General features: G+C 45.6%; 2 protein-coding genes and 1 long non-coding RNA gene across 5 annotated transcripts; 1 reads left to right on the top strand and 2 right to left on the bottom strand.

Moving 5' to 3' along the window:
• Positions 1-521: 521 nt before the first annotated feature.
• nif3l1 (NIF3 NGG1 interacting factor 3-like 1 (S. cerevisiae)) lies at positions 522-3,676 on the bottom strand. 2 transcript variants are annotated; one of them, XM_061810933.1, is made up of 7 exons: positions 3,387-3,676; positions 2,105-2,592; positions 1,866-2,013; positions 1,666-1,792; positions 1,460-1,598; positions 1,309-1,392; positions 522-1,238 (listed from the first exon to the last, which is right to left on the bottom strand). In XM_061810933.1, the coding sequence occupies exons 1-7, from the start codon at positions 3,497-3,499 to the stop codon at positions 1,054-1,056; spliced, it is 1,284 nt and encodes a 427-aa protein (XP_061666917.1). In that variant the 5' UTR covers positions 3,500-3,676; the 3' UTR covers positions 522-1,053. The 2 variants fall into 2 exon arrangements, with proteins under 2 accessions (XP_061666917.1, XP_061666918.1); XM_061810934.1 differs by having other exon boundaries at positions 3,391-3,676.
• Positions 3,677-6,016: 2,340 nt separating this feature from the next.
• On the top strand, positions 6,017-9,638 carry LOC133495651 (uncharacterized). 2 transcript variants are annotated; one of them, XR_009793628.1, is made up of 4 exons: positions 6,017-6,097; positions 6,834-7,047; positions 7,155-7,267; positions 9,563-9,638. It is a non-coding gene; the product is annotated as an uncharacterized LOC133495651 (long non-coding RNA). The 2 variants fall into 2 exon arrangements; XR_009793627.1 differs by lacking the exon at positions 9,563-9,638 and having other exon boundaries at positions 7,155-7,890.
• On the bottom strand, positions 6,712-8,720 carry cabp5a (calcium binding protein 5a). The gene is made up of 6 exons (XM_061810542.1): positions 8,672-8,720; positions 8,473-8,503; positions 8,258-8,401; positions 7,145-7,254; positions 6,875-7,022; positions 6,712-6,740 (listed from the first exon to the last, which is right to left on the bottom strand). Exons 1-6 carry the CDS (start codon positions 8,717-8,719, stop codon positions 6,712-6,714), a joined length of 510 nt encoding a protein of 169 aa, XP_061666526.1. The 5' UTR covers position 8,720.
• Positions 9,639-11,626: the final 1,988 nt, after the last annotated feature.

Below are 11,626 nucleotides of genomic sequence, written 5' to 3'. Positions count from 1 at the left end.
CCTTCACTTCGGTGTCCTGCGCGGTCGTCAACAGCAGGTGGCGGCAGCGCGCGGCGTCCTGCCCGCGTTGCGTCACCGCTTGGCTCCTGTCGTCGCTCCGTTAGCTGACAAAAATTCTAAATTAATAACCGCCGCGTTAAGATCTGGTTTTGATCCGCTGTTCTTGAACCTTTAAAATGTCCTCCAAGGTTTTCATTCATGCGTTTTAAAAAGATAATCATGAAAAATTTGCATGATTCTCACTCGGGTTGGGGATTTGGGGGGGTGGGGGTGCATCCTTCCGTGATGGACATGATGTGAGTGATTATCGGGATTAAAAATCCCAGAAATAAAACCCTCTGCACTCACTGGAGGGACATGAACACGTTTGGACGGCACGCTCCCGTCGCTATCTGCGACTTTGTGCGTGACGTGCCAAATGCCGGAAACGAGTTCGCACGGAGAGGAAAAACTGGTAGAACAGCCGCGATAAAGAACACAGTTTTATGCTTACGGAAATACATTTTACACACCCGCATGTTTTGTTTTCTGCCACACATTTAATTCCGGTATTCCCGAGAACCCAAAGTCCTGATATAGATGGCGCCAAAGCACAACTTTTTTATTAGACAAGGCTGTGGTCTGTGCGAGAATTTGACGTATGCTCCAGAAGGTTTATAAATGCCGTTAAGATAGCACCAAAGCACTACTTTTCTATTGGGGAGGGCTTATGCCTGTTCGATAGAAGCTCCTTCACTCACTTCAACGAAGTTCCTTGACACCAAAGAAATACTTTTCTATGACTGGGCTTTCGAATTGGCCCACCGACTCGTCATCCTTTGCACTCACCTGTTTCCTCTTTGCGCTCAGGCCAAAGCAGTAACAAATCGGGTGCCATCTTGGTGCTAAGGAACTATGTTGAAGTGAACGGAGGAGCTTCACTTCGACCTCAGCAGGACTTCTGTGCCATCTTGTGCGATCCGTCGACAATTACGAAGCCATTTGAGGGTCGAAATTTTCGCTAGTGGCGGCAGGTTTGGGTCCGTCTCCGCCCACAAACTGGCGGGGTTCACTTCAGACCACCTCCAAGGGGTCCCGATCAGCCTTGGACACCATCACGACGACGTCGGCGGGGAGCTTTTCGGTTAGTTTATCCCGGAACACGGACAGATAGCCGCGCTCGCTGTTGCTGTGATCGGACAGGATGACGCTGGTTCCCTTGGCGACCGCATCCAGCACCTCGTGGTGGGACATCTCACCTAAAATCGTACAGGTCGCCGTTAAAACCGAACATCGCGTCGCGACGGGAAGGCTTTCGGCTCCACCCACCGGTGACGTAAAGGTCCGCTTGGACGCCGTTCAGCACCGAGGCTCCCGATCCCGCGCATGCGGCCGCGGAGCGCACGAAGGATTCTGGGCGATTTTTGCAAATCGTGAGCCGTCGTCGCGATCGTTTCCCTCGGCTTCTGCGCCTCCTCACCTTGCGCGCGTCCCTGTCCGAGGGCCAAACGGAGATGCCGCAAACCCAAGTGGGACTTCATTTTCTTCACGGCTGTCGCCACGGACAGCGGCTCGTCCAGAACGCTGAGTCGGCCCTGACCGTGCCCGCGCCAAGGGGGCTGCGCGGGGTCAAAAAATCATTCCCGAGGCTACACGCCACGACAGAACGTTATTAAAATGACTCACCCTCTCGGCCTTAAGGATGCGGACCGACCTGTCGGCGGCAACGATGTGTCGACCCACTTTCTCCATAAGAGGAGCCAGCGACGCCTCGCTGCAGTACAGGCTGACTTGGGTCTTGGAGTCATCGCATCTGTTACAAAGACGGACAAAAACCTTGACTGTCACATATTAAAGTTTCTTGTTTTTGTGTATGAGCGTCAAACCTGAGAGGATCTTGGACTAATACTCCTTCCGAAGTCTTCAGTTCCTCCAGGAGAAACGCCAATAGGTCATCGTCGCATTGGAGTTGTACTATGTGACTGTAAGGGAGGGGGACAGAGGCCTGATTTATCACCGTCACCTGACCGGCACCTGGAACCCCAAAAAAAAGGAAATTCCCAAAGTCTTCCCTAACTCTCAATTCTGCACCCGGTCCCAACCTCGGTGTTTCCCGCGGACTCACCAAGTCCTCGAACGAGCCAGTCGTTAACCCCTCCGCCGACGCTGTCCCAGGACGTGTGAGGCGAGAAGACCGCGATCCCGGCCTCCAAGGCCTGGATGGCCAACCGCTGCTTCCAGTCCTTCTGGACCAGACGTTTGAAGGGTCGAAAGAGCGGCGGGTGGTAGGAGATGATGAGCTCGCAGCCTTCGGCCCGCGCTTCCTCCATGACGGGCTGCGTGAGGTCGTTGGTCAGCAGGACGGTTTTGACGGGCCGCGGCTCGCCGGGCTCCACCAGCAGGCCCACGTTGTCCCACGGCTCGGCCAGCGAGAGGGGAGCGAGATCCTCCAAGACCTTTAGGACGTCCTTGAGCTCCATCGCGCTGGGGCGGGGAGCCGAACGGAAGCGAGGGGCTGCTGTTTGAGGAATGGGCCTGGTCCAAACACCTTTGGGTATTTGCGATAGAAATGCCTTCGGTAGGTTCTTGCATCCGGTCGATATCAAGACAGACCTGTGAAGTGAAAACATTGACTACAGAAATACAGTACTGTGGTACCTTGACCTACAAGTGACTGACTAACGAAGCTCTGCTGGCTTAATGCTAATGCCACAGATGAGGCTAAAGAAAACTCCATCTTGTGAGAAAAGGACCGATATTCCTCCATCCGAGCTCCAACGGTCTTGTTTCGTCATCAGATCTATGTCTAGTAATATGTGTATTTAGTATTTACTGCCCCCTGGTGGCCAAGGAAAATGTGCATTTAATTAATGAATGAAATCCTGATTTGCAAAGTGGAGTTCTTTTTTTAATTAAAAAAAAAAAGAAAAACAGATGAATGACATTTTCATTTATTTATTTGGTAAAAGAGAGATAGGGATGTTTTAATCGTTGATTTTTTTTTTTGCTCTAGTACTCAAGTGGCTTCAACAATAGAGACAAATTCCTTGCGTTTTTACATACTTGGCCATGAAATATATCTTTAAAAAAAAAAATTAAGAAAATGCAATTCACATTTCAAAAAAAAACATGGGGCAGAAATTTTAGAATTGAATCCCTTCACCATAAATAATAATATAGATTAATTTAAACTTGGTGACAAGAGCACTTTTATAAGCAGTCAAAAACTGGACGAGCACATGTAGTTAGCAGGGAGCTAACAACGGTGCAGGCCGTGGCGAATCTAATTTGTTATCTTCCCGGGTGAAGCAATATTTCTATGCTTGAACATATACTGCATTCTACATTTTAATAAAGTATATTTTATGAACGCTCGTTCGTGAAGTGACGCGACCACGCACACTTACATACGTGAGAAATGGCGAGAGCCGCTTTTCCGGGTTTCGGTGACGTGGCCGCACGCTCGCGTTTGATTGGTCCGAACGGGTTTATGCTGTGACGTCATATTAAAAAATAACATTATAGATTGAAATATTGAACTCTTTTTTTTCTTACTCTTTCTATAGCCATAAACGCGTATTTACTTGTACATATACTGCATTCTACATTTTAATGGCAATTTCAAAGTATATTTTATGAATGCTCGTTCGTGAAGCGACACGGACGCGAGCGCGCGCACACTTTCGTACGTGAGAAGTGGCGAGCGGCGCTTTTCCGGTTTCCGGTGACGCCACCGCACGTTTGATTGGTCCGAACGTTATTGGGCTGTGACGTCAGAAATACATTTGAAATAAACAACGTTATAGATTGAAATACTGTACTCTTTTTTTTCTTACTCTTTATATAGCCATAAACACGTCTGTGCTGTACTACATCGCTATTTGAAAAGTGCGATTGTGAAGAAAATAAAAATGAAATCATCCATCTCCCGATCTAACTCGGGGACCCGATCATGAATCAATCGATCGATCCGTCCCCAGACCTTAAGCAGCTCCCTGGTCAGAGAGGCTTAAGTCAAATTCAATAACTCATGATGAGTAGCAGCCATTATAGCTGAAAATTCTCTGCATTATGTAACACTATTTTGTAGTAAAGCATCATCAATAATATAAAAAAAAATAATAGTAATAAATCAAGTGAGCAGGAAAAGATCAGAGGACATGTTTGTGTGTGTGCGCGTGTGGCAGCTGTTGCACCAGCCGGGCCGGGCGACGGCGACTTCCGAGAAATCCGCATTATCGGCGTCCCCGTAATGAACACATGCGATCCGAGCGCATCAACAAAAACACGGCGCAAGGTCGGCCGCGTTTCGAGGCCACCGCCGGCGAGTTCCAAACCGCAGGGTCCCGTTCCGAGTGGCCGCATTAGCGCCCGGGGGCCCGATCGGAGAGATTATCGGGGATTAGCGCGGTAAAGGTCGGCGCTGGACGGCGGACGGATCAGGGAGGCATCTGGGAAGAGGTCCGGCGTTACGTCAGGCGCCGTGGCAAAAATGCAGAAAAGATTCCAACATTCACGTAGGGAATAAAAGTAATAAAACAAACAAACAACAAAAAATGTCTGAAAAATCTACTTAAGTACACGGACAAAGTATTGGATTACTACACGCCATCGCGCTCACGTGACAAGAGAATCTTGAGCGGAGAGGATTTGTGACGTGTTGGCGCAGGGCTATTTCATCATGGCCGCCGTCCAATCAACGGAGGGATGGTGACAGATGCGCGCCAAAGCGAACGGCTCGGTGCCGCAAGGTCGGCGGGACCATCTGGTCCTGGACGTCTCGGGAAGATCGTGAAACCAAAGTTGGTGGGATTTTTGGCGCTGTTCGGGATTTTAACATCCATTTTCTGAGCCGCCTATCCTCACAAGGGTAGTGCTGGAACCCAACCCAGTTGTCAACGGGCAGGAGGCGGGGTACACCCTGAACTGGTCGCCAGCCAATCGCAGGGCGCGTGGAGACAAACAGCCGCACTCACGATCACACCTACGGGCAATTTCGAGTGTCCAAAAAACGTCGCATGTTTTTGGGATGGGCGACACGGGGGTTCAGCTGGTAAAAGCGTTGGCCTCGCAGTTCTGAGGTCCCGGGTTCGATCCCGGGCACTCCGGTTTCCTCCCACATCCCAAAAATATGCAACATTAATCGGACACTCTAAATTGCCCCTAGGTGTGATTGCGAGTGCAGCTGTTTGTCTCCATGTGCCCTGCGATTGGCTGGCGACCAGTTCAGGGTGTGCCGTTGACAGCTGGGACGGGCTGCGGCACTCCCCGCGACCCTCGTGAGGATAAGCGGCTATGAAGACGGATGCATGGACAATTTATCTCGTCCTCCACATTTCCGCGAAGGCTTTCTTTGCCATTTCCGAGATCGGCAAACGAATCGGAATACTTTCCCAAAAAGTCCCGAACCCGACGAGAGAAAATGACGTGGCTCTCCTCCATTTTTCATCCCTTTATCCCGACGCGCCTCCAAATCCAAGGCAGACGAGTTCCCTTAATCCGAAGCCGCGTTGGACTGCATTGTTTTGCTTTTATGTTTTTTGTTTTTTTTTTTTCAAAATCTCATCTCGGGAACATCCGTAGATCGTCGTCATGTTTTATTATACAACCGGATGTTACGCAAGTTGGTTGTTTTGGTTATTTACTACGCTCGGCAGATATACGGCTGCATGCAAATAGTGGCCGCTACCGATTAAAAGTCACATCCGCACTGTGCGGGGGATTTTATTTGCAAATAAAAGTAACTGCAGCGTCTACAGCAATGATGATATTGATGATGAATTGCCGTTTATGTTGCATAGTTCAGGCAATTCAAGAAAAATTCAAGTTATGGTTCGGATTTGCTAAAAGAAAAGGAAAATTTGAGTCGGAGGATTTCTCAAAACAAGTAAATATAGCTAGCAAAAAAAAAAAAAGAAAAGTATCTTAAAGCTAGTGTGTGTATGGCTAATTTGTGCATTTTTTCTGACGGCCGCAAGGGGGCACTAGAGCGGAAAAGGTAAGAGTGAGAACGGTGGAATATATGTGCCGAAGACGTGACTTTCACAGCCCTGTTAGCGTTAGCGCTGTGCTAGCGGGTTGCTGCTGTGTTACTGGCGTGTCTCAGTGATATTTACTGGTAAGTTTTATTTTAACCGGCCCTGTTAGTGTTAGCGCGGCGCTAGTGTCAGCGCTAGCTTTACTGCGGCGCTAGCGTTTGCGCCGCATTAGCGCTAGCGTGTGTACCATCTTTCTTTGTAACTATCTCGTGTTTGAATGTGGGTTTCAATGTGGGCACTCGCGGCTTTTTTTTTTTTTTTTACTTTTGCTGCGGCGTATGTATGTAACAAATGGTATTTCCTTTACAAGTGAGGCTTATAACCAGCTGCGCTCTGTTGGCCGGGAATTACGGTATAGTTTTAAAACAATTTTACCCAGTAATAAAATTTGTAAAGATTTGTAAGGGGGGGGGGGGGGAACGTTTGAACTTTGTTTAACGCATCATTCACTGCCATTGACGGCTTTAGTCGTCAAAGATCAACGTTGACTGGGGAGGCTGGCGTGACTGCTCTTACACCAAAAAAAAAAAAATCTTTTCAGACAAACATGTTTTGCCTCAATTTGAGATATTTAATTTCGGTTACATTTGAGTTGTTTTTTTTTTTTCAATCAAAATGCATTTTTCAGCCCCTCGAATAACTACAAAATAGAGAGTTGATGGGAAGGAGAAATGTCGCGCATCGGCCTCGCTCGTCATTGATGCGACATCATCCTGACGAACTCTGCGGGAGGGATGGAAAAAATTATTTCAGCATGAAATGTGCGTGTTTTTTTTCTCTATTTGATCACTTTTATCATGTATTGAAACGACATAGAAAAAGAGGCGGAAGGCCCGAATCTCGCCGGTCAAGGTTACCTTCGAAGTCGACCGTGCCGTCGCCGTTGTCGTCGGCCTCTTTGACGATGGCGTCGATCTCCCTCCTGCTCATGTGCTCGCCCATTAACTTGATCATGGCCGACCGCAACTCTTCCGTGGTGATCTCGCCGTCGCCGTCCGCGTCAAACTAGAAAAGCAGACGAGCGCTAGCGGTCAGTTTTTTGGGCTCGTCGCAGGTTGGTTGTTGTTATTGATTTATTTTTATTTATTTATTTTTTTCCGGGGGGTGGGGGGGGGGGGGGTCCTGACCTCTTTAAAGGCGTTTTTCAGCTCCTTCACGCCAATCATGCCGGCCGTTTCCGCCAGAAGTTTGGGCGCCATCAGATCCACAAAGTCCTCGAAGTCCACTCTGCCGCCGACTGGACGTCAAAAGTGAGGAAAATGCATCATACGTATGTATTTAATACATTTTTATACAGCTTACGCTCAGTAAAGTTTTCCACCATGATGGGTTTTGTCATGTAGAAAAAAAAAAAATAAAGTCAAATTCAGAATATAATAATGCACTATTCATTTGAACACATATGTACAGTACATACATTATTATGGAATAATGTTATCATTTTAAGCGCGAGCATTATTAGTACTTCTTTGAGGTATTACAGTGTGGTACGTGTACCACGATGGCTTCACAGTCTCCCTCTAGTGTTGCGTCAAGGCATCACGACCTAGATACAGTTCAATTGCATTTCCCTTTTTTTTTTTTGCTCAGTATATTTGCATTTTATCTACAAGAACTGATTTTTTTTTTTACTTTTATGAAGGGTAATTTTTTATATTAAAGTCCAATACATTTCCACTAAATCATTATTAAATTAGTTTTAAGTGATGAGGAAATTGAGCACAATGGTACAGTGCAATTGCAATAATATTACATATGCTTTTTATGAATAAAACAGGTATTGCTTTTAAACAATTAGGCCTCGTACATTACTGCACTCTATTTTAATATTGGCCATGGTGGTGATAGAGTAGAGATATATAATATAATATAATAATGATGATAACACTAATATTATAATTATTAATAATAATAATAATTTGGTGGTACTTGGTGTAGAAAGTTTGAGAACACTTCACAAAGCAAAAAAAAAAATCAATTTTGTATTATATTGTTATTCATATGATACAAGGTGTAGAATTTTACTGCATCATATTAAGAGCTTTTTGTAATATTTTTTTCTCCAGGCATTGATTTAATAATATGTAGAGTTTCATTTTTCTACTAAACATCATATGACAAATAATGACGGCACATTTTTGCACCGCACCGTAGTAGTGTCGACTGTAAGCAGGTTATTAATACAAGAAAATAAAATAAATCTTATTCTGCACTTTGGCTCTTGTGTCGCGCGGACTCACGGTTCATGTTGATGTTTTGGCTCAGCTCGATGAGCTCCATCTCGGTGGGCATGTAGCCCATGGTCCTCATCAGGTTGCCCAGGTCCTTGCAGCTGATCAGGCCGTCCTTGTCCTTGTCGAACTCATTGAAAGCGTCGCGGAGCTCTGCGCAAACCCGGGGGAGGAGAAACCAGTCAGTCGGCCAAACCAGAAGCGTGCGGATGCCGCCGGCTTACCGTCAATCTCGTCGTCCGCGAGCTCTCTTGACTGCACGGGGAGGAAGAAAATGGCAACATGTCAATCGAACAACTTTGGTAGACGCCACCTCCAAAAATACTTTCCAACTTCCCCCCATTATGAGTCATATTTCAATACAGTACAGGATTTTGTTCAAAAACTGCGAAAAGACTTTGGGCTCAGTTTTGTCGTACTCACGATATTTTTCCCGCCTCGCAAGAAAATGCACGCTGCTCCCAAGCTCATGTCTGCAGACGCAAACAACCGCCGTGAACCGCACGTCAAGATGGCCGATGCGACTTTTGGAGACTTTCGACCTCGCCGACTGTCCGACTTTTGCTCGCAGCTTCTTCTTGCGGGTTCAGGCGATCACATGGTACGCCGCCTCGGCTGTTTTGTGAAAACTCAATCAGTTTCTCGGTCTTGCCAGTCCCCCCGGCGGGATGGAGCCACGAGCCACGAAGTACGCCCCCACCCCCGGGTGGATGCTGCGATGAGGATGAGGATGAGGAGGAGGGATGGCGACGGAGCGGGGCGGGGTCAGCGGAGAAAATGCAGGACAGCGGGGGCGGGCTTAAGCGGTGCGCCTGATTTGAACTCGGCGACAGAGAGGGTACAAGTACGCGTACTCGCTGCTGAAGTACAAGTACGGATACCTTGGTTTAAAAAAAAAAAAAAAAAAAGCACACGTTCAACTCATGCATTAATTTTTTTTTAAATGTGCAAAAATAAAAACACTAGACCTCATTCAACCAAAAACCTCAAAATAAAACAAAAGGATAACTATGGAAAAATGAGGAAGAAAAATGAATGTTAATGCGCTGGAAGTGTACTTAAAACATGCATAAATACTGCATATACATTTGCGCTTTGTTCTGTGAGCCCCCCGTTTGTAACTCAAAACATCTTTCCTGATTGAAATGAATGCGACTGCCGTCAATCCGTTCGAGGCTCCCCCGCAGACAAATGTTTGAAACGTGTTTTTGATGCGAAAACAGCACCCGGTGATATCATACGTTATATATAGAAAAAGTACTTCAATGACACAGTTAAATAGAATGAAACCCACTTTGTGCTTTAATTCTACAGACTTTGTGCTGCTCCTTCAGGTCTTGCCCACTTGAGAGCAGTATAATAAAGACGTACAAGTATACATGAAGACAGGTCAGTCCCATCGATGCCTTCGTTTGGATACTTTTTTTGCGGAGGATAAAATACACATCTGTGATTATTGTCATATTTTCTGTCTAAATGTGCTGCTGTACTATTTGTCTTCATATATCCGTTGCTTAAAGGCCACATAGATGTTACTCGTTAGTCTGTCTATGGCGTTTTCCATTATGTGTCAAGAGTTAACCCAGCAGGAAGGCTATGTGGACTTAAATCTTTCCCTGAAGCCAGAAAGTTTGAGAAGCCCATGACGTCGATTTTAATAACACATTTTTCATGGCCTGTTATTGTATTTTTCGAATCCATTCTACAATCGGTTTAGGCGTCTTTTGCCTGGGGGGGTTTGAGAGGGGGTGGCGGGGGGGCAGATGAACTCAACTAATATCCAAAAGAGCTTTTTTCTTGTCTTAAAATATCCACTTTCCCACATGTTGGTCTTGATTAACTGGCTGAGGTCAGTGTTGTCGTCCCCCCCCCCCCCCCGTGACGTGTCCACCTCTCTCTGCTTTCCTCTTATGTAAAAAAAAAAAAAAAAAAAAGAGAAATAAATCTGTTGCATAAGCGCCGTAATCCGCCAGGCTGTGCGACCACTTTTCACTTGTACAGCTGAGAGGTCGCTCCAGGTGTCACGTGCGGCACGCAGTTATAAATTAATTATTACGGTTTCAAGGGCGGTGTGCAGTATTGATGCAAAAACAGACGTTGAAATTTGTCAATCAGATCCCAGCAATATGATTGGATGCTTAGTCTTCCAAAGAAAACGTCACCGCATCATTATTATCCGGATTTTTTTTTGGGGGGGGGGGAAATACGTCATATTAGAATGATAGTTTGTGAGATGAATATTTTATTTCATACATTACTATGCACTGAATATTAACCTCACGAGCTTTAATAATTCACTTGTTCCAGTTACTGTGATAGATATTTTAAAACAAATGACGTAGCAGCACATATGGACAGACAATTTAACGTTAGTCATTAAACATACAATGAATGGCGAACAGTCGCACGCAAAAATTCACAAATAGGTGACGCTTATTATTATTGCCATGATAAAAAGATTAAAGATTCTTAAAAAACACAAATAAGTAGTGTTTTTGGTTTTTAAAAAAAGTGAATAAGGGGGGGATAGACTCTCCCCTGCTAAAAATTTTCTATAGAACATTTCTAAAGAATTGCTAAAGAACTATAGAACTTTAGGACCCAAGTCCTATAGAATTTCTATAGAAATTGTATTGTTCTTTAGAAATGTTATAGAAAATCACAGACAAAGTTCTATAGAACAAGTTGTTCTGTACAAATTCTATAGAATTCCATACAAAATTTTAGCAGGTTACCCCCCAAAAATCCATGGACAGGTGAATCCGTGATTCCCTAACAGTAAATATGTTAGTACTATATTTGTGTATGTTAATACTTCGGTATTATACATATATGTATATGTTTTGATTTCATTTATTTTATTACACTTTTTTAAATGTCTAATCTAATCGTCGTGCCGATACCCAACAAACTCCACACCCGAATTAAAAGTCTTTACTGCGCCCTGGTGGTCAAGGCACGCACATGCAAAAGGAGAAAGGGTGCACAAATTGCTGTTTTGCATACATTCAATTGAAATATGGAACATAATATTGGCATTTACATTCATTTCAGTGCAAAAAAAGATGATTCTCTGGCGTGTTTTGGGTGACAAACGTGGTCAGGAACAAGGACACCAGCGTGCGAACCTCCGCTGCACTTCAGTAAATGACCTGATAGGGGCAGTGTTGCCGTCGACGCAATCCAAGCAGCTACTTCCCTAAGCGGCGAAGAAGAACACTTCCGTTTTCCTTTTCCTCTCCCGCCCCGCTCCTCCGCCTCTCCGCCATCACCGAGTGCCGAACAAAAACCAATGTCGAGCAAAATGGGGAGGACGCGAGCGGCCGAGGAAAGCCACTAAACCGAGCTGACAGCGCCCAGCGCAGCATGGAGCGCACC

This window comes from Syngnathoides biaculeatus, chromosome 22 (assembly GCF_019802595.1).
Source record: "Syngnathoides biaculeatus isolate LvHL_M chromosome 22, ASM1980259v1, whole genome shotgun sequence".
Classification (NCBI taxonomy): domain Eukaryota; kingdom Metazoa; phylum Chordata; class Actinopteri; order Syngnathiformes; family Syngnathidae; genus Syngnathoides; species Syngnathoides biaculeatus.
The sequence above is the reverse complement of the archived record's forward strand: the minus strand, read 5'-3'. Positions and strand labels throughout refer to the sequence as shown.